The 21,079-nt window shown below is 31.9% G+C and overlaps 2 protein-coding genes across 4 annotated transcripts in view; one reads left to right on the top strand and one right to left on the bottom strand.

Annotated features, from left to right (window-relative positions):
* Dh44 (corticotropin-releasing diuretic hormone 44) overlaps nt 1-15,211 on the top strand; it is a 32,305-nt gene extending 17,094 nt beyond the window's left edge. Inside the window, exons 2-4 of the mRNA XM_072910747.1 lie at nt 9,648-9,824; nt 12,725-13,060; nt 13,852-15,211. Coding sequence (XP_072766848.1) covers nt 9,648-9,824; nt 12,725-13,060; nt 13,852-13,881 — 543 coding nt within the window. The 3' untranslated portion in view covers nt 13,882-15,211. The remainder of the gene's footprint in view (nt 1-9,647; nt 9,825-12,724; nt 13,061-13,851) is intronic.
* A 602-nt stretch (nt 15,212-15,813) lies between these two features.
* On the bottom strand, nt 15,814-21,074 carry LOC140676075 (F-box-like/WD repeat-containing protein TBL1XR1). Of its 3 annotated transcripts, none has more exons than XM_072910746.1 (6): nt 20,929-21,074; nt 19,565-19,852; nt 18,220-18,569; nt 17,780-18,124; nt 17,315-17,683; nt 15,814-17,219 (listed from the first exon to the last, which is right to left on the bottom strand). In XM_072910746.1, exons 2-6 carry the CDS (start codon nt 19,686-19,688, stop codon nt 17,088-17,090), a joined length of 1,320 nt encoding a protein of 439 aa, XP_072766847.1. In that variant the 5' UTR covers nt 19,689-19,852; nt 20,929-21,074; the 3' UTR covers nt 15,814-17,087. The 3 variants fall into 3 exon arrangements, with proteins under 3 accessions (XP_072766847.1, XP_072766844.1, XP_072766846.1); XM_072910743.1 differs by lacking the exon at nt 20,929-21,074 and adding an exon at nt 20,593-20,918; XM_072910745.1 differs by lacking the exon at nt 20,929-21,074 and adding an exon at nt 20,168-20,526.
* Between the last annotated feature and the right edge of the window lie 5 nt (nt 21,075-21,079).

Raw genomic sequence — 21,079 nt, 5'->3', positions numbered from 1 at the left:
ATAGTATGACGTAACATTTGTTACTGCAAATCATATCTCGTCGGCAACTTAAAATCGCTCGCTTTTCCGTAGATCAATTAAAAAAAAGTTTAATTTCATAAAATAAACAGTACTGTTTTATAAACAATATATCCAATCTCACGAAAATTCGGACTCTCGGACATTGTAAATATTTAAATACACGTCATTTGTTGATATAAGATTTAAAATTGGCGCAACAAGTAATTTACTCAATTTTCAATTCATTATATCCATGAGAAAAGGATATTCCGCTACAATTTGCCAACATGCTCGTTGAGAATTAAAAAATTAACTATTCAATGAATCAAATTCTAAAAATAAATCACTAAAAATCAATTTCGAAGATTGTATCTTCTCGAGCAAAGGCGAGTGTTTCATCCATAGTTAAATTTTCTCGTCGCATATAAAAAAAAAAAAAAAAAAAAGTATAAAATAATTCAGTTTGATATATCAAACACGAATAATTCGCGTAGGTAGGTAACCGTCAGTGTAAACGAATTATTCCGCATCACCGATCTTATTTACTGATATCAGTCTCTGGAAAGGATAAAGAATCGATAAAAAAAGAGAAAAAGAGAGCGTAAGTTTTTACTTCTTCACATTCTATAAACAAGCTGCCGCACTAAAGTATAAAGAAATAACAGATTATCGAGGTTGAAACTTGTGATTGACTCGTAAATACTACATATTTTATTAATCGTGTCGCATCAACGTTACGTGGAAAAATTATAATAAATAAAATGTAATAAATTATATTAAATAATTTGTAAAATATTAACGGTATAATATAAAATACTCATGACAAATTAACGCGGGAAATATTAACAAACTATCGCATAACTTTAAAGAATAATTCAAATAAACTGTCACGTGTGTGAAATATGAAAACACACAAGTATAATACAAAAACTCATATCTTATCCCCTTTAAATACAAGAGAAACGTGTGATGCATTAAAATCTAATAGCGTTTTTGATTGAAGGTTTAATCGCTCCGGGAGCGAATAATGACGTCATTGCATCGTTTTTGCCAATAAAAAATTTGAATTCATAATTCAATTAATTTTTTTGTTAATCTTTGCGTGTATTATAAATATAGCACGCTGATAAGATTACCAAAAAAAATGCATTCGAATGATTCAAAATAAATGAAAGTTATCGTGCTTAAATGATTAATTACTTTATTTGTTGCTTATCAAGTGGCGATTTATGTTGCAATATGTAAATTATGTAATATATAATTATAAAATATACGTTTTGTTTATTTAATTCTTTCTTTTAATTTGTATATTTATAGATTTTTAATTGAGAAAATGCGTCAGAGGGAATCATAATCGTAATTATAGACAAATCATGGAACAACCTTTTTAAAGCGCGATATGTACTCAGACGTCCGATTACAAATTTACTCATTCTACTTGTGACTACAATTGGCGCATGATATTGCTCGATTCAACGAAAACGTTTCAATAATAACAATAAAAAATTCCATGAATTAATGGTACGCGATATTTTTATAAAATACTAACGCAACACTGTAATCATTGACACATGAGATTTTATTAAAAAGCGAAAAATAGTATCGTTTACCACGATAGTATACACATATAAAAAATTTATGAATATTCTGGATGAATAAATATTCTGTATGAAATATCTAAAAAGACAAAAAAAAACAAATCAGCTTTTCGATAATAGGATATTGTCAGCGTTGCGAGTGTTTGTTAGTATATGTAAAGTGAAAAAAGGTTAAAATATTTTAAGGGCATTTAATATGGTTCAAAATAAATTGAAAAATTGAAAATAATAAATATGGAAATGTTTATTTTATTTTTTATTTTTTATTTTTTGTTTAGCTATTGTGCTTTAAATTTATTTTTATCCTATTAAAGTTAATATATATTATATTTTTTATTATAAAAAAATAAACATACAATCGATGTTTTGTCTTACTTTATTAGAGAAGGTGCTTCCCAGGTAGAACAAAAAGTGAAAATAAGGTGAACAATAAGGTGAAAATACGTCAAAATGACAAAAAAATAATCAAAAAGTGAGTTTTTGTAATTATTGTATATTCTTGTCATTTTAACGTCACTTTGACGTCATTTGACATTATTTTGATATTATCGTGACTTTCTGTTCTACTGGGATCAAAATAATGTCCCTCCTTTAAAAAAAATTATCTAAAAATAGCTCGTTTGGATCCATGTTTAAGACTTTTCGACTTATTTTGAAGAATACTAAATCCTCTTAAAATATTTTATTCTTTTTTTAGTACTCTGTGTAACTTTAAATAACTTGTTACTATATTTAAATTCGTTTTTCTCATATAGAGTATAATGATTTATAATTGAGAACCCGAAGCGAAGACACGTGAATTACACACATCTATCTAAACCTGCATTCTGTCTCTCAAATAAAAAAAAAAAAAAAAAAAAAAAAAAAAAACAAGCTCGTTAGTTACACACGTCAGGATATGAATTATTATAGGAATTACGTCGCAATTACGTATAAAACTCGCGTAAGCGGAATTCACTGTTTTGCTACAATTCATTGTAGCTCGAAACGATCAAGTAATCGAAGAAGCAGAGTATGTGACGTACTTATGTTAGTGCGTGTAATTAATTTTTGGACAATTGGAATATAAATGTAAATGTTATTTTTTAATAATAGATTATCCGGTATATTTGCGCGGAAAATATCTTGTGTATGTTTGTTACGCGTGACTTACAAACTTATTTGCAGAATGAATGAATCATTGTTGATTTCCCCCACGAGAACCTTTTTCTTACTTTATTTATTCTTTGACAAAACGAATGAATCGAGAACGAGCCAAATGCGAGCCGACTTTACATAGTGTTTGTACTGTTTGTACAGATTTCTAGGATTCATCCAACTTGTATTATGTACGTACATTTGATAATGTGTGTGTTTCTGTTGTTTATTCAAAACGTATTTATCGACAATCCGTCGATAACGTTACGTACAAAAGCGAGTGACAGCATTTGCGGTTCAATATATACCTACATTTAACGCGATTTATAGAAAGCTTGAGAAATGTAAATTTCGTATAGTTAAACAGATTGAATTAAACGATGATTTACGTTGTAACAGATATTAAGCTCAATATTATGCAGGTGATGTGAGCTGAGAAATATTCTGAGAATTTTTCAAGACAAACTTTATATTTTGCATGACGTTGTATATGACATTAGTAAATTATCATTTTATAATAAATCATTCTAATCAATAATAACGAAATTCTATGTATAAATATTAAGGCAATCATTTCAAAAGTTCGATGCTGAATTTTTCATCAAGTCAAAGATATAAATCTAGCATGAGAAATATAAATAGATGCATTTGATGTTTGATCTATATTATATAATCAACACACGAATCTTTATCTTCATGTAAACTGACGATGCGAAATCGATGATGAGGTTATCTAATGATGAAATTCGCATAACGATTTACGATACCAGTGTCCACTGTAACTGTCGATCTGCATAGACGTGTTAGTAAATACTTGGTGTAGGCGGTCGGTATGTATACAGGATGTCCTACTATTAATAAAAAATGTCCAAATCTAAGTATTTATTATATATTATACATAATTACATTTATTATATATTTTTTAAACTGTCAGATTTTTAGTTTATAAAAAAATCGTGTATTTTTATAGAAATATATATATCAATTTTTTGCGTCATCTAATTTAAGATACGTTTTACGTAAAAATTTTTTCTTAGGCACTGCAAAGATGTCGATTTATTTATTTCTTACTATGTTGTATATTTAAGAATCACAATGTATATATACAGCTATTAACAAAATTATTAGGCACCCTTAAATTTTCCGTGTTTTTTTATTTTGTTAACAGTATATAAATACTAAAAAGATTTAAAAAACTATCGATAGCACTTTAAAGTTGAAATTTCAAGCTTTAAAATGTTTTTTTACTTTTTTTCATCTGTCATAATTTTTCGCCGAGTATCGACAACATGTCTGAGAAACACAGATTTAGTTTCAAAATTATTTATTTCGGCCAAAAAGAATTTAGGAAAATTTAAAAAAAAAGCATCGTGTAGGCAAAATGTTGCAGTTTATGGAACTTGACTTAAATTTTTCGAGAGAAATTTTTTTACCGAGTTGCAGAGAGGGTCAAAAATAATTTTTATATTTTCCTTGTTCTGTGCTTTAAAAAAGAACATTGTTTTGTTTCTTAAAATTTTATTGGATTTTTGACACTCTCTGCAACTTGGTAAAAAAATTTTTCGAGAGAAATTTAAGTCAAGTTCCATAAACTACAACATTTTGCTTACAAAATGCTTTTTTTTAAATTTTCCTACAATTTTTTTTGGCCGAGATGCATAATTTTGAAACTAAATCTGTATTTTTCAGACATGTTGTCGATACTGGGCGAAAAATTACCGCAAACGAAAAATTAAAAAAACATTTTAAAGCTTGAAATTTCAGCTTTAAAGTGTTATTGATAGTTTTTAAAAATTTTTTATTCTCTTTAGTATTTATATACTGTTAACAAAATAAGAAATACAGAAAAATTTAAGGGTGCCTAATAATTTTGTCAATGGCTGTATAAAAGCAAAATCACGTTCAATATTCTGCTGATGCAAACTAAGAATTAATAAAGGAAGAAGAAAAATTTCGCAAACTTTGCTCGCGTTGGGAACTAACAAGTTTATGAAACATATTTATCCACGTTGAAAGAAGTTGAGCGAGCTAGGAAGGTAGGCTCATAGAAATTAGACTTTACGTGCAAAAATATTGCGTTTTCGTTTCATTGCATTTATTTTTTGAAATAAATAAAAATTCAGTGTACGTACACAACTATAAACTTGGCAATGAGAGCCATCAGCGGATGTTAATGCGTAAAATTTCTAATTATTAAGTGTATATGTATATTTCTCTCGAAAAAATTTATATTGTGTATGATATATCGGGGAAAAGTTACATCGCGTATATATTCGCGCCCAAGGTATGATTTTTCTATAATTTATCATAAAAATGATATGCCTTGAAAGAATTTTCGCTTAGTTTCGCTTGAAAATATACGGATCTAAGGATAAAGGATACAAGGATTTTTCTCGCTCAAAGCGAAAGCGTTGGATATTTCTCTCATCATAGATTTAATAACACTCGATGGTGTTGGAACGTGTGTCATAAAAAAGTAAAATAGCGATAAATGAAAGAAGAATGAATAAAGGATAATATCAATGACCGAATAATTGCGCATCAATTAATAGTCTAATGACACGTATACATATAATAAGATTAATGACGCATTATTGCACGCGTGATTAATTTCATTCACATGAGCCACTCAATCAGTGAACACTTATATAAACTAACAGGTTGACGCACGGTCATTCAGAGAACGAAAGGGTAATTCGATCTATATTCACGTATCAATTTACCGCGATAACTTTATTAAGCTCGCTCGAATAAAACAATCTCAATCAAATTTGCATCTTTAATTATTTATATATCGAAATGAGGCGGAAAATATCACTTAATAGTAACGACACTTTCTTAAATAACTTGGCGATTTATTAAAAAGAGCCTGCGTTATATACATATAAATCTAATTAAAGATCTTGCGTTATACATGGATATAATCAGACTTGTATATGCCATATGGTCTGACTCGACAAGGCTTTTTCTACTGAAATCAACGAATGACAGATTGATCGGGATAATTGTGATGGGCTGAATTGATAATTATTATTTCTTCAATTTCATATTTTCTATTAATTAATAGTCATTCTTTTACATAGTCACAATTGATATATATATATATATATATATATATATATATATATATATATATTAATATAATTATTAAAGTTTATACTAACAGTTAATTTAGTCGATAAATATTTCGGTATCGCAATCAATGTTTATTAATGTGGAATTTCGCGCGTGCGTGCGAAACAGCGGATGACTGATGGTTCGATCAATCGCCGCTAGCACATTGATTAAATTATCGTTTAATTCTATTGTACATTACTAATGCGTTTCATTATCGATTCTTAAAATTTTCAGTAACAATTATTTATTCTCTTTATTCCTTATATAATTTACTTCCTATAAACATATACACAAAATATAAACTGTAATATTAATAATACGAAAATTTGCCTTTTTCCACGATTGTGTAGGCAGTCATTATTGATGAAAATTAAACAGCACATATGCTTATTGATGGTAAAAACATTTTTAGCAAGAGAGAGAGAGAGAGAGAGAGAAGGAGAGGAGAACACCAGTAATATAACATGAAATAGTCACATGTATATTTGCTCTTTGTGAAAATAATCCTTGCACATTATTATCTACTTTTTTGCATCGTTGTTGCAACGTAATAGAATCCCTCGTTTGCTGGACGCGTTTGAATTAACGTCTTAAAATGAGAAATTACGGATTGTGTCTCGGAGCATGTTCTTTTTCAAAAGCACATGCTCGACAAGATTTTCTTTCTCGAGAAAAGGATGTATTTACTTTAAACGAAACGGGAAACAGGCAGAAATAAAATAAAATGTATGAAAAGCCCGACTTATATATTCCGTGAGATTTATTCCAGTCTATTCCACGTTGTCTCCATTAATCGTCCAAGTTGCGTAATAAAAAGTCACACATTGGGACTAATTGAACATTGGTGACATAATCTACCTCAACGTACCAATCTGTCCGGGTATTAATTAAAAATGACACGTGACGAACTCTCAGCACAATACTAAAAAGAAATAATCATAATGGTGTAGAAGGCTAGCTTAGAATATCAAGCTGTTGAAATCGCGTCTCCGACTGACTCGTAGCATGGTAATTGAAAAGCGAGACGGCAACCTTAAATTACGAGCGGCAAATTAAGCCCTCGGTGTTAATGAACTTGGGCGATGACGACAACGACGACAACGTCGATGATAACGGTTGGTACAACAACGACGACGACGACGACGACGACGACGACGACGACGACGACGACGATGATGGCAACATTTACATTTCGCAAGTAGCGATGCTCAGACACTGATATTGTAACTTTACATTGCTTTTGCTATTGGCTTTGTTTGTACAGTAATAAAGATTATCAATAAAAATTTGAAATAAATATACTTTATAGACTTAAGAATAATAAATTTTGAAAATTATTATTGTTGCGACCTTTTTGTTAGAGAAAAATTTATTTTTCAATTTGCAATAAGAATCTACTATTAAAATCAAGTTTGATAGTTCTAAAAGGTTTTATTTAGGAGGAAAAAAAAATAATCGAAAAATAAACACAAAATGAAAATAATCTCTTTTGACAAGAAATAGAAGAATCAAAAAGATTGAGAAATAATGAATAAAAATATCGAAACTTTATATACAAGGTGTTCGGTAATTGAGGAAAAACCTGTTAATGGCAGATTCTTGAGATCATTTAAAGTCGATTTTGCCTCAGCGAAAATGTCGCAATGAGGCATCAATAATTTCCGAGTTATGAGCGATTGAAAAAAAAGCGCTTTTCACAAACTAAACTTTTTGAAGTTAAAAAATTAGCAAAACAACATTCTTCAGTTAATTTCAGATAGTTTACTCTAATAGAATTTTAATTTAAATCTTAATTACAAAGATATATAATTAAATATAAAAATTGGAAACTTGATGACATCTCTCGATATTTTCGCTGAAGAAAAATCGACTCCAAATGATCTCAAGAATCTGCCATAAACAGGTATTTCACCAATTACCGAACACCCTGCGTACAATTAAAAATTATCTTTTATATACATATATACAGGATGTTTGACAGCAGGTGGGACAAAATTTAAGGAGTGATTCTACATGATAAAATAAGACAAAAATCAAGAATAACAATCTCCATCTGTTGTCGAACACCCTGTATATATATATGATGTAATACCTGTAATGTGTTACCGGTACAATAGAAAGCTCCCAAGAATTCAAGGATATTATCGACACTATTGACAGAGTGGTACGTTTCGCGAGAAACGTTATCCAGACAGTACATGTCCCTCAAAGATGACTAAAAACTCATTATCCTTTGAACTACCGACCGAGTTCTAACTTGACAAAACAATATATTATGCTTAATATAAAAGTTGCAATTTATACGGATAAAATAAAATAGGTTTTCCCCTGTCAGAAATTAAAAATGACCTTTACGTGACCTTTAAACGACTATCCAAGATCAAACCAATACCATCTTACGTACCCCCTTCGAACCAAACAACTTTTGTCTAAAGTATTTTTTTCTACAATCAAAAATAAAAAAGTTTTTGGGGATGGTACATTAAAATAGGTCACCCTGTACAATCAATATTTTATTATTTAATTTAGTCCTTTCTAGTCACGTTATTATATTTATACGATACAATTTGCTCTCTATAGGCAAGCTTACGATTGTTAAATTTATAATATAATATTTCTTATTATTAGATGAATATATGAATTATTGCATTTATTTTAAGTTCAACTTTTGCATATTTTATATATATCCTATTACGTTTTACCGTAAAAAAATATAAATTATAGAATTTTGATGTTGAAATTTTTTCGAAATATTCATGTTACAACGTGGCAACAACTGTGCTGATATTTTGTGGATTTATATCTCGGCAATATTTTTCTTACGTTTCATTGCAATATTGCAACGTTGCTGCAATGTAATTGCAATGATCTGTGCTGTATGGGAAAATGTTGTGCTTTTTTTCTATTAGGCTTCCAAGCTCATTTCTAAAAATTCACAAATATCCTTTCATGCAATTCTGAGAGGGGGAAACCTATTTTATTTTATGTGTATATAAATTACAAGTTTGATATTAAGCAAATATATATCGTATTGTTAAAACTTGGTAGTTCGGCATCCCCTTAAGATGTCTGTTGGCATCTCTGTGCTGGATATTGAATACAAAAGCTGTGCAATTGGACCGTCGAATCTCCAAAGTAATTTAACAGTCTCTTTCTCTTTCTCTTTCTCTTTCCCTCTTGTGGAGAGGTGCGTGCTTTAACGTGAATGGCGAAATGTATAGAAAGCTTTAAATCTATCGTATGTTAGCAGGGCAAACAACTTGCGCGCAAACTAAATCTTTTCACCTGCTGTACTCGATTGAAATTCTCTGAATTATTCTGTGATGGATGGCGGAGGTAAAAGGTATTTACTCTTGGCTGTCGAGTAGGCTTCGAGGGATAGAAAGAAGCAGATGGAGAGAAAAAGTTGCGCGCTGCTACCCTGGCGATGTAAATTTCTCGCCGTCTCTCTGATTTCATCATTATATATTCGTTTATATTTAGACTTAATTTGTAAATCTGCCGCGAATCTTTTCTCTTCTTCACTTTTTTTATCTCGACGCATAAATATGACGCAAAGAAGTTTGAGATAAAAGTATAATATCGCAACGTGTGTGAAGAAATGCAGCCTAAATATAGGTCATCGTCATGCAATTTAATACAAATGTTATGAAAATAAGGAAAAAAGCGTTATCTCTATCTAAATGTTTTTTTTTTTTTTTTTTTTTTTTTTCTACCCAAAATCTGGTTTACTGTCCGAAATAAATATTCCGCCGATACATTTATCGTCTACATGTGGCCTCGTCTATATTTCAGATGAACGTTATTAATTTACATTCTTCCTGCACGATGATACTACTCGGCATTCTGGCATCTACGACGATAATTGGCCTCACAACATCCGCTCCTCTGTCATCGTACGAAAGAAGGGACGTGTCGGATGATCGTCCCAAAATTTTCCTCTTGATAGATGAAAGGATACCAGAACTGGAGGTACGTCTCCTTTGTTTTCTTTTTTAAACGACAGCCTAATAATTACATAATGAGTAATACACGTTTATTTCTTTCTCCGCTATTGTGGTGTAAAAATCGCGCTCTTCTCTCTTTAATCGAAGATGGGCGATATGTGTCTAAAGCATGGATGTAAAAATAACACTCGTGTAGACACCTTTTAGCGAACGAGGCGAGAAAAAATGATTCGTAAAACAATGAGGCATTGAATTTGTTTATACAATAATTGCTCCGATAATTATTATACGAGCAATTTCATGTGCTCTTATCTTTGAAAATTTATTTTTGCATCATTATCAATATATGCAATTTTAAATAAAAAATATTTTTAATCCTCTTAAAAGAGGCAGAAAAAATATGCAAGTGGCATTTTGTAACTACAAAGTTCATTGAAATGATAAGAGGGTATCATCAATAATCCGTCGATAAATTCTTACAAAACGCGTACGCGCGGAAATCACGTTCGTCGCAAAACAACAACAACATTCCAAATACAAGGACTATTGTGTGGACGCGAGACACATGTCGGAACGCCTGATTGGTTTATACACAAGCGTGCTTTATGTTATGAATTGTTAATTGTGCGTAGGATCCGACTAGTAGTATCCACGCAGGCGATAACACATATACGTATATATTGTAATACACAAGATACGCAGGAGATACACGGTAAGCGCTTCGGTTTCGTATTGGCGTGATGCAAAATGACGTAACATATACCATACATGTAGTACGTATGTATACAAGAGTGAATCGGAAGAGAATCCGATTCATGAATGGAGACGTTCCCTCTCCCTGGTTTAGAAATGCGCACACGTGGGACAGATCCCACGTCTCGTAGGATTACATAGGATTTGCCTTGCTTCTTATTTCCTGCGACATCCCATATACGGTTTGCCCGGTTTATTTCGGAACGGAAAACTTTTGAAAACCCCGGAGGATCAAAGGCGGGTGTTCTTTTATCCGCTCCAAACTCTTGCTGCGCATACTTTGCTGGCAAAGTAAAAATGAATATTACTTGTAAAAATTGAAATATTATACTTGTATTATTGCTTTTTTCCACGCACCATTTATCGTTTTTATTATAATTACCATTTTAAACGTAAACGTAACTAAATTACGCACACCGTATATATGAAAAATAAATTTATCGTCGTTTCCTGTTCGGAAGCAACTAATTTTCAAGAAAATTAATTATACAGCATAAAAAGATTACGTGCTTATGCACATGATGATGCAATCTCGCGATAATAGGCGAAATTATCGTTAATATTCTTGATTAAATCGTTTTCATGCACGTTATTTAAATCCTTCCCAGGTAGCAAGCACACGACATTTTCACGTGAAAATATGGTCAGTTCGAACCAATTATGACGTGATGTAACGATGTAAAAATGACGGAAACATGACGGACTAATGTCACAGACCGATGACGACATTTCAAGACGTTAAAAAGACACGTGACTTGATCGCCATTTTAGACCTATTATAGTGACGTTTTAATGACATTTGATCATGAATCTTTTCCTCTAGCGTGAACTCGTAAAAAATGAAAAATTTACTCACAAGTATTGAATTCGTTAATGAAATTTTTCACTTTTCACGAGTTCACGCTAGAGGAAAAGATTCATGATCAAATGTCACGATCAAGTCCCAGGTTATAGAGGAAATTCATGTTCAGGGTCCTGAGATATAGAGGATAATTGTGAAAATCAAAATTACACAAAGTTGTTTGAATAATTTAAGATATTATAAAAAATTAAATGAGTTTTTAGTTAAAAAATAATAATACTTGGGCGATTTATAATAATGACTTAAGAATCACGATATTATGACCGTTTTTTACAACATCATTAAGACGTTTTAAATTAGACATTATTTGGTCAGGTGACGTCATTGAACCGGAAATGACCAGCTTTCGACGTGAAAATGACACGTGCTTGCTACCTGGGTTGTTGTTTAATACGCTGTCGAGAGCTCTTTGACAAATGCGATACACACGTGGTTTTCTCTGGTCAAACGAATGGCTTGCAGCGTATCAGACAAAATAGAGTCGACGGAAACACGTCGATTTGCACAAGCGCGGTTGAAAAAGTTCAACGAATTTTTTATTCGCGTTTCAAGGCACGTTGCATAAAAATATATTACACGACGACACGACGATGGTGACAGAGTCGCATTATCCACGCATTCGTTATTTGCTCCTCGCCGAGTCTGTAAATGCGCCTCTTCCGGTTCGGTACATTATGCAGCGTAAGTTGAAAGCTCTTTTGTGACCTTTGACAAGGGATCGCACTTTCGGATGTCATTACGCACCGTACAAAATTCGCAATTGCTCGCGACGTGAAATTGTATGTAAATGTGCGAAGGAGAATGGTTTTGCGAAAATACACAATAAAATATATAACTTATTAACCAGCTTAACTACCATCTAGCTTGGTTGAAATTCATTGTTCATCTATCGCTCGCTTTAATATTTAATGCCAAATATTTGAATTCTGCGTTCAACAATCATACATCTTGGATTAAAGCGAGGTGTTATAATAGATGAGTGTTATAAATACCTTAATCCTTAAAAACTTAAGCTATCTTTTGATCACGGAGGAAACCTTATTATAAGATATATTCTTTTTATAAAGAGAATATATATCATCTCTTTATAAATAGATCTCTAACAATAATATATATTCTCTTTGTAAAGAGAAAAATTACTTCTCTTATGCTTGACTAGGTATTAACGAAAATTTACTTTGACAATAGATTTTTTATTCGTCTTGGTGGATAATAGGTGGATTATATCGACAAATGTGCTTGTGTGTTCTCTCTAATTCTAACGTATTAATAATATTTTAAGGATTATAATTGTACGTTGTTACACATAGAACGAGATACTAGGCAACGAGCTCAGATCGGACGTGACACGCGCCAAGAGAATCGGATCCCTGTCGATCGTCAACAATTTGGATGTGTTGAGGCAGAGGGTCCTACTGGAGCTGGCTCGTAGGAAGCAGGAGCAGGATCTGCGGCAGATCGCGGAAAATCGCCGCGTCCTCGAAAGTATCGGCAAGAGATCGGTGCCAGGATCGGACGCTGGCAGAATCGCGAGATCCGACAAATCGAGAAACGATCGCGACCGGCCTGCAATGTCCAACAGGATCGAAGAGTGGATCGAAGAGAATAATCCCTTGTTTCACGGATCGCAAGATGATCGGACTAGAGTACGAGTTGCCTATTCCTAAATCTTTTTCGAAATCCATTTCTTTTCGAAATCTATTTTCGAAGGCTGTTGCAAAGAAAGATTATTGTAAATAAATAATTATTTTTTTTGAAATCATTAAATAATATTTTTGTCTTGCTTAAAAAAATTTATAATTTCTAGATTATGCCGATATAATAAATTTCGTAGAGAAAGATTAATTCGAAAGATTAAAATTGTATCAGGGATGCGAAAGTTACTTTTAAAAAGTAACTAGTTATCGTTATCGTTACTTTTGTAATATATTTTATTAAATAAAATTAATAATTAAAATATTAATAAAATATCAATAAATTTTTTTACATTTTTTATTTTAAGTTTGTAAAACTATAAATTAAAAGGAAAAAATTTTAAAACACTCACGGTATAAATAAAAAAATTTTGGTTTGCATTAAATTTATAAATATAGTTAAATACAGGACATATTTTTTGTATTTTCATAATTTTGTTTAAAACCTTTAATATAATAATTTTAAATTTATAATATAAATATCTGTTGATAAGTGAAGATTGAATATACGAAAATATAATATGTCATAAAAATAGGAAATAGGTTCCAGATATAAAAAGTAGCGATAACAGAAAAAAAAAATAGTAACGCCGTTATCGCTTCGTTACCAAAAAAAAAAAAAAAAAGTAACTGTAATGGTAACGACGTTACAAATAACGCGTTACTTCCCAACCCTGAATTGTATATTGTACAAGAAGGTATATTTATATTGTTAATTATTAATAATAATATTAATTTTTCAGGTGCAGGCTAATGAACTACACCTATTGTAACCGCACCCTCCTGCAAAGAAAAACTCCAGATCCGATACCTTAGCTCTATTGCTATATACGACTTTTAATCCATCATCATTATTGTGATAAGTTATTTTATTGATTGTTTTTGTTTTTCATTTATCCGTATTTCTTGCGTGACAAGTATAGTTTATGGATTATGGCAGTTGGCGACAAGGCGATAAGCAAGTGTAAAAAAATTTCCTGAATTTTACAATTAACGATTGTAACAGATGCGGATGAACCCTATTGAGAAATCGAAATATTTTGTGCAATATTTTCGACTTTTCTTCTATAATATAATTCTACTAATTTTAGAGTTTATTTATTGAGTTAGATTGTAATATATTAATGCATTTGGTTTGGCAAGAATAAAAAATGGCGATTGCATTGTTCGAAGATACGTACGATGACGTATATAGATGATAGATTTGCGACCATTGCGCGTTCTTCAAACAAAATGTTCTTCAAACAAAACGTGCAAAGATCTGAGAGCTATATTTACTTGTTCCTTTCTATATCTATCTATATCTATCTATAGCTTCTTCGGACATGGGAGAAAGGTGTAACGAAGCAGTATTATACATTGTGATCTTGTCTAAGCTCTTCTATTTCGCAGAGAATATCCCCCCGTTCCTCTTTAGCGTATATATTTAATTGTATCCGCAGCATTTATATTAATTAATCCCATTTGCAAAAGACGATCCGATGTGAGAGCGACGCGTGAGTTTATTAAGTGTACAATTTTACTTTTGCCAACCTCTATAATAATAAATGTACAAATACTTTGTTATATCGATATAGCGATACCGCCTCTCGTACCAGCGTCGATCGTTGGAGAGAGGCACTCGGCTGCATGTGTGTACCTGCAGTTTGCAACTCTGAACGATATCTATTTTCTGCATGGTGTGTTAAAATAAAAAAAAAAAATTGTCCACAAATCGATAAAAGAATTACCTAAATCTTGTAAACGAATCCGGAAATCAGATATATACTATTTAATGTTGAGAGAAGACTATTATAATACCTATAAGTGATAAGCTCGATAAAGTACAACAGATGTATATTCTACATACTAATTTAAAAATAATTTTACATATATCTTGTTTTGGCGCTTTTTCTTTTTAATTTTAATTTAATTTTATATTTACTGATGATAACTATATATTGATCGTTTCGTCTCTTCTTGCTATTGTATATTTACTATCTCTCATTGTCAGTTGTTATTTATCGTAACAAGAGTACAAAAAACAGCGATTATTGAACAAAGTGTCTAAAATAATACAGGGGATTGAAAGTGTCGCGGAAAATACAGCAAATATAAAACGTGTACGCATTATTACTATAATTATTTAATATTACGATTAGACACGATACAATTGTGCCACACAAGAATATCTAAAGAGATTTATAATTATTTTAATTTGTTTCATCAAAATCCGATCATAGAATATCCAAGAAAAATATGTAGCTATTAAGTATCTTTCAATAATATCCACTCTCTCAGTGTTATATTATATGTAGAACTTAGAATATATAGAGACATTATCTCTTTTCTTCGGAACCATTTATTTATTATTAATAAACTAATTTGAACATTATGTCAAAATATATTTATCTCAAAAAAAAAAATTTATCAATATGTTGAAACATGTGTGTTGCACATATATATTTCGTAGCACGATAGCTAATAACTTATTTATAAGAATATAATTAAACATTTAATTGTCTTATATCGCTTACTAATAATTTATTATGATATCGAATTGGTGGCATCTAATAATAATATTGAATTGTGTGTTACACGTAACTAATGATAATAAATTTCGTTTAAAATCAACGATGATCCTTTCGTACGTCCCTATACGTTATAAAAAGGATTGTAAGGATGGCGAATAATATATATAACAGTGTCATTATTTTCAACTACAATTACAATTTTTTTTTTAAAAGTTTATTTTTTTTATTCATTATCGAGATGCTTACATAATGCTTAATATTATTACAGTTATACACTTGAAATAACATATTCCAATCGATTTTAGCGAATGAACATGGTAATCCATTTTTCTGGAATATTAAGTTTGTCAAACTGTTACACTGTACAAAATCTTATGATTAAAAACATTATCAATGTACGTACATTTCTCTTTATGCATTTAAAAAAAAATATATTAAGGAAATATTTCGAAAAAAATTATTAATTCTTTCATGTAATTATAATAATTCTTTAAAATAATGAAAAGATTTCAATAGAAATAGACAATTTTAATTGACGGACTCGAAAGATAAATGTGCCTGATGTGATGTGTGTCATAATGTCATTTTTACATTTGATATTATATCATTAAATGTTGGTTATTAATGCTCATAAATTAATCCAAAAGTGATTTAGTCAATAATCCATATTAGTCATTAAAATTGTACCCAAAAAACTTGCAGTACAAAAATCAAATTCAATTAAAAATCAAGTCATCGATAGAAGTCCATAACAGATACAAAATAAAAAATTAATAAATCATGGCATACAAGGTTTGCAAAACTGTTGTACGGACGAAAAATATTATATATAATTTTGTGATCTTTAAATTAATAACATTCTTGTACGAGTTGTTTCATTTTTTTAATATCTCGATTTAATATATTGTTCGTTATTTACTTCTCGAATTCGTCTATTATTTGCTAGATTTTTAAATGGTAAAATTCTTAAAATAATCTATAAATATACAATATAAATCATAAACATATCCAAGATTCAAGTAACTTAAATACAATTATATAGAGTGATCCAATATCGAATGATATTTTAGAGATAAATTTTTTATTACATTTCGCGTTTATCTATATTGACACTTTAATCTAACTTAAATTTCTAAAACCTAATAATTTTTTATCGTAGTTGAGATCCATAAATCTTTTATTATAATAAAGGATATAAATCAAGTAAGAAATACATACATGCATTTAGATTTCGTCGCAAATAAATTTATACGATCGCATAAAGTCCCATCGTTAGATGCAACGATGCACCCGTGGAAACATACTATTACATAAAGAATCTTGTACAAATTGTGTATTTACGATATTATGAATCACGCCATATAATAGAAAAATGAAAGAATACGATATAAAACTGACCTAATCTCAAATGCTAACGAAATTGTCGCGAATCGATGGAAAATATTCCTTCTATAACGCCGATGTAATTATAATTTACGAAGATCAAGAACGAATACGCTACCATCAGATGCCGAGGCACCAACTTTATCACCACGACTATTCCAGCAGACTTCGAAAATGCCACCTGTGCCTTTATAACTGTGTACCAATTGGCCGCTCTGTTCATATGAAAGAATAATATATCAGCACAATTTTACTTTCGATCTTATCTTGATTGATAATAAATTGATTAAAAAAACCATGAGATACTTACTTGAGTGGACCATATATGAACACATTTGTCAAAGCTACCACTAGCGAGAAACTTCCCATCAGGACTAAATGCTACACTGTAGACTGGCTCGGTGTGTTTTGTAAGAGTATGTATGCAGACGCCTCTTTCCACATCCCATAATCTAACTGTGGAATCAAATGATGCGCTAGCCAAAGTTAAATTCATATTCGGATTGTGCGTCCCTGGACCAGTCGGAGACCATTTGATTGTATAAATCTCTTTGCTATGAGCTTGTAAATCATGTACCCATGTATCTTGCTTCATAGACCAAATTTTTAAACTCATATCGTCTGAGCAACTGGCCAATAAGTTTCCTTGTGGGTCCCATTTGATTGCATTGACTTCATTCTGCAAAATAAAGAAAACAAAAGAGAAAATGAAAAGAATAACATTTCTTGTATTTGACAAATTGAACAACATCTCTCTCGATATGTATATACGCACTGTGTGTCCTTGAAAGCTCTTGATAGGCTTATCTACATTGAGTTTGCACACATGTATACACTGGTCTGTGGAACAACTGGCAAACGAAGTGTTCGTCTGCCAGTCGACGTCCAAAGCTGGTGCACAATGAAAACTAAACTGTTGTGTACATTGTCCACTTTCAGCATCCCAGATGATGGTCGTTTTATCGACCCCGGCACTCAAAATATAATTGCCCCGTTTGTTCCACTTTAATGCAAAAATTGGACCTTTATGCTGACCCAATGTGGACGCTAACCGTCCATCGGTTGTCCAAATACGCGCATATCCATCGTAACTTCCTGTCGCGAGTAATGTACCATCGCACTGCAAAAGTTCAAAATGCACGGTGTCATCGCATTTAATAAATAAATTTAATGAATAGAAAATAAGTGAAGCTATAAGGCTGCGATTGTTCGTACCTTCCAATCTAATGATGTAACATCCTTATTGCTCGGCACTTCCGTACCTCCTTTTTGAATACAATGACGCAAAACTAATTGATTGGGTGCTATGGAATTATCCGACATATCCCAGATACGTGCAGTACTGTCACCCGACCCAGAAGCCAAAAGATCGGTAGTAGGGTTCCAGGCACAGATAAATACTTCCGATTCGTGGCCGCGTAATTTTGTGGCCTTACTGGCGGGTATTTCAACAGCACTCGCGTTGGAACCTGTTGTCGTTCCACTCGTCTGTTCGTCCACTTCCATCTCCGTTCTTCTATCGCCACCTCGATCATTATTACTTACACCTTCGTTAGATGGAACAACTGAGAACAGAAGAGAGCATTTTTTTTGTCCTAGATTAAACAGTCAACATTTTCTCACTAAGACTATTTTGCTTTCCAGCACAATCATAAAAAGATAAAAGAATCAACTTCTCTTTCCAAAAATTACTCCAAGAATACAAATAACAGTAGAGAGAATTGCCGTTACTGAATTGCTATCGCAAGTTGTGAGATCAATTTCTATTTATTTATTTTTAATTATCAGTACCAATTAGATATTAATTTTATTTCTCTTTAATTTGTTCATTAATTTAATTTATTTAAAAAGCTGTGTGCCACTGATTGACGGACAGATTGATATTGAATTATGTTTTATCATTTTTGCCTGAATTCTAGCAATGAGAATACATTTTTTTTACAAAAAAATTTATTGTTTCATTGTCATATTTGACAAAAATGATATGTAACATAAGTCGCAAAATGACCATAATCCATGGCTGTCCTATTTTAATCTGCCTGGGTTATAAGGAGGTCTGAAGAATTTACAATTCTCTCAAACCAGGGTGTACCAGGCTCTTAGCGATATGTGTGCATTATTTTCTGCTTAATTTATCTATTATTTTTTTAGCACTTAGTTCAATTTTTGCATCTTTATTTTAGCCTTTTAGGGCTATATGCCTACATGTACAGTACAGGGTGTCCCCCCATTTAAATAGCAAAACTAAGACAAAAAATCCTTTAGAGATTTGCTTGTTTTTGCTCCATTTTGGAAAAAATCACAAAAATTTAATCTCTCATTGTTAGTTGCTTTTTCAAGTTGATTGGCACCAAATAAATTTTCTGTTTCAAGGTTCCTTACATATGTAAACACTTGGGGCGCGTTCGGGGAGACACTATATAGCGCTAACAGCATCGTTCCATCTTTGTTACTCATTAAAAATTGACCCCAAAAGGAAAAACCCAAAGTTTTTTCATTTAAATTGGCGACACCCTGTATATTATATACTTTGTCATAAAATATATAGCGATTAGATTACCTTCTTCGCCATTGGTATCTTGACCTTCGGTTTTCACCTGTTGTTTTTGTTGATTGATTTGATTCTGTCGTGTCGCAACAACATCTGGCATGACAGCGTCGATAAGAGATAACGCTTCCACCATTCTCTGTTCGGTACCATCTTCACCTATAGATATTTCTGCTTCCGTATACTGTAGTCCTTTCTGAAGTATGGATAAAAGAGCTGCCGGTGGCACTAAAGCTCCATTGATGTTGCTTTGCGATATATGTGATTCTATGCCAAATGTATACGCAGAATGTTGGAAGCCTGCGAGAGATACAAGTTTGTAAAAAAAAATAAGAAACACAAATCTAACTTACAAGGCTAAAACTTAAGCGAGTTTATCATGAGATTTATTTCGAGTATGAAATATTAAGGGGACTAGGCAGTCAAATTGGGTAAAATTGTAACTCTTTTTCGACAATTAATTACAATGAAATGAATAAAAATGGTAATTCGTACTTTTGGATAATGTTTAATAATATTATAAACTTTAAAAAAAATATTTTTTGAATAACATATATATAACGACGCTATAGTTAACTGATATATGTATAAGCCGAAAAAGAGTTACAATTTTACCCAATTTGACTGCCTAGTTCCCTTAAATAAAAGTTTTCAAGTCACAAATTTAATTTAATTATATGTAGTTATTTTCGTCTTGTAATCAAATTAATTGATTTAATTCTTTCAGGAAACGTCGACACGTAATTTTTATTGCCCATTGGAAATGCGAGACTGAACCCGGGAGATAAGAATAAACACAAGTTGGTCACAAAAACTTTAATAGAGTGAGATGAGAATAAGTTTTCCATAAGGCTGGCCCGCTTCAAAAAGTAAGGAGCCGATTATCCGCGCCTGATTAACGATGAAAAATCTTTCTCAAAAAACAAAGAAATCCCGGCTACTGTACTGGAAAAATTGTCGCTACGAACGACAGAAAGACCGAGCGGCATTCGAATGTACATATTATAAGGTTATGTATGAGCTGAAGGTCACAATTTTACCCGATTCCTGTAGGTATCGATAGACCAAAAAATTGACCTCGTCGCTGGAGAAACTCATCGTGTTTGACATTTACGGCACTAACGCGACATATTTACGTCAAGGATCACGCTGAGGAGTCGCGTCGCTCCTTGCTTTCACTGCAACACCAAACCGCGTCAAAGGAACTACCTCGTTGCTCGTTGTTGCAGTTTGCCGCTATTTGCCGTGTCGAAACCAAATCGTCTCACGAGCGTCGCGAGGCGCGAATCGCAGGATCTCAATTGGAGGTTGGAGGTTGGAGGTTGGAGATTGGAGATTGGAGGTTGGAGGTTGGGGGAGAAGATACGACTACGTACATACGCTGTGAGCGTCGCGTATCACGGATTCACAGATAGAAGTCTGTAGTCTGTAGGTCTGTAGGTCTGTTCGCTTCAGCTGAACTTGATGCACTAGTTCAGAGTTTATCTTTTTCCTTTTGCATTGGAAGAAGAAAGATAAACTCTGAAC

Source organism: Anoplolepis gracilipes, chromosome 2 (assembly GCF_047496725.1).
Source record: "Anoplolepis gracilipes chromosome 2, ASM4749672v1, whole genome shotgun sequence".
Lineage (NCBI taxonomy): Eukaryota > Metazoa > Arthropoda > Insecta > Hymenoptera > Formicidae > Anoplolepis > Anoplolepis gracilipes.
Note: the sequence above shows the minus strand (reverse complement) of the source record. Positions and strands in the feature narration are given on the sequence as shown.

Bases quoted from the DNA above. Each gene is read 5' to 3' on its own strand.
- LOC140676075 (XM_072910743.1), bottom strand. From the start codon at position 20,662: ATGTCAAACACGATGAGTTTCTCCAGCGACGAGGTCAATTTTTTGGTC. The intron at 18,125-18,219 runs GTACGAACAATC...GAACTTTTGCAG, and splicing joins TTACATCATTAGATTGGAAG to TGCGATGGTACATTACTCGC. The intron at 17,684-17,779 runs GTGCGTATATAC...TTTATTTTGCAG, and splicing joins AGAGCTTTCAAGGACACACA to AATGAAGTCAATGCAATCAA.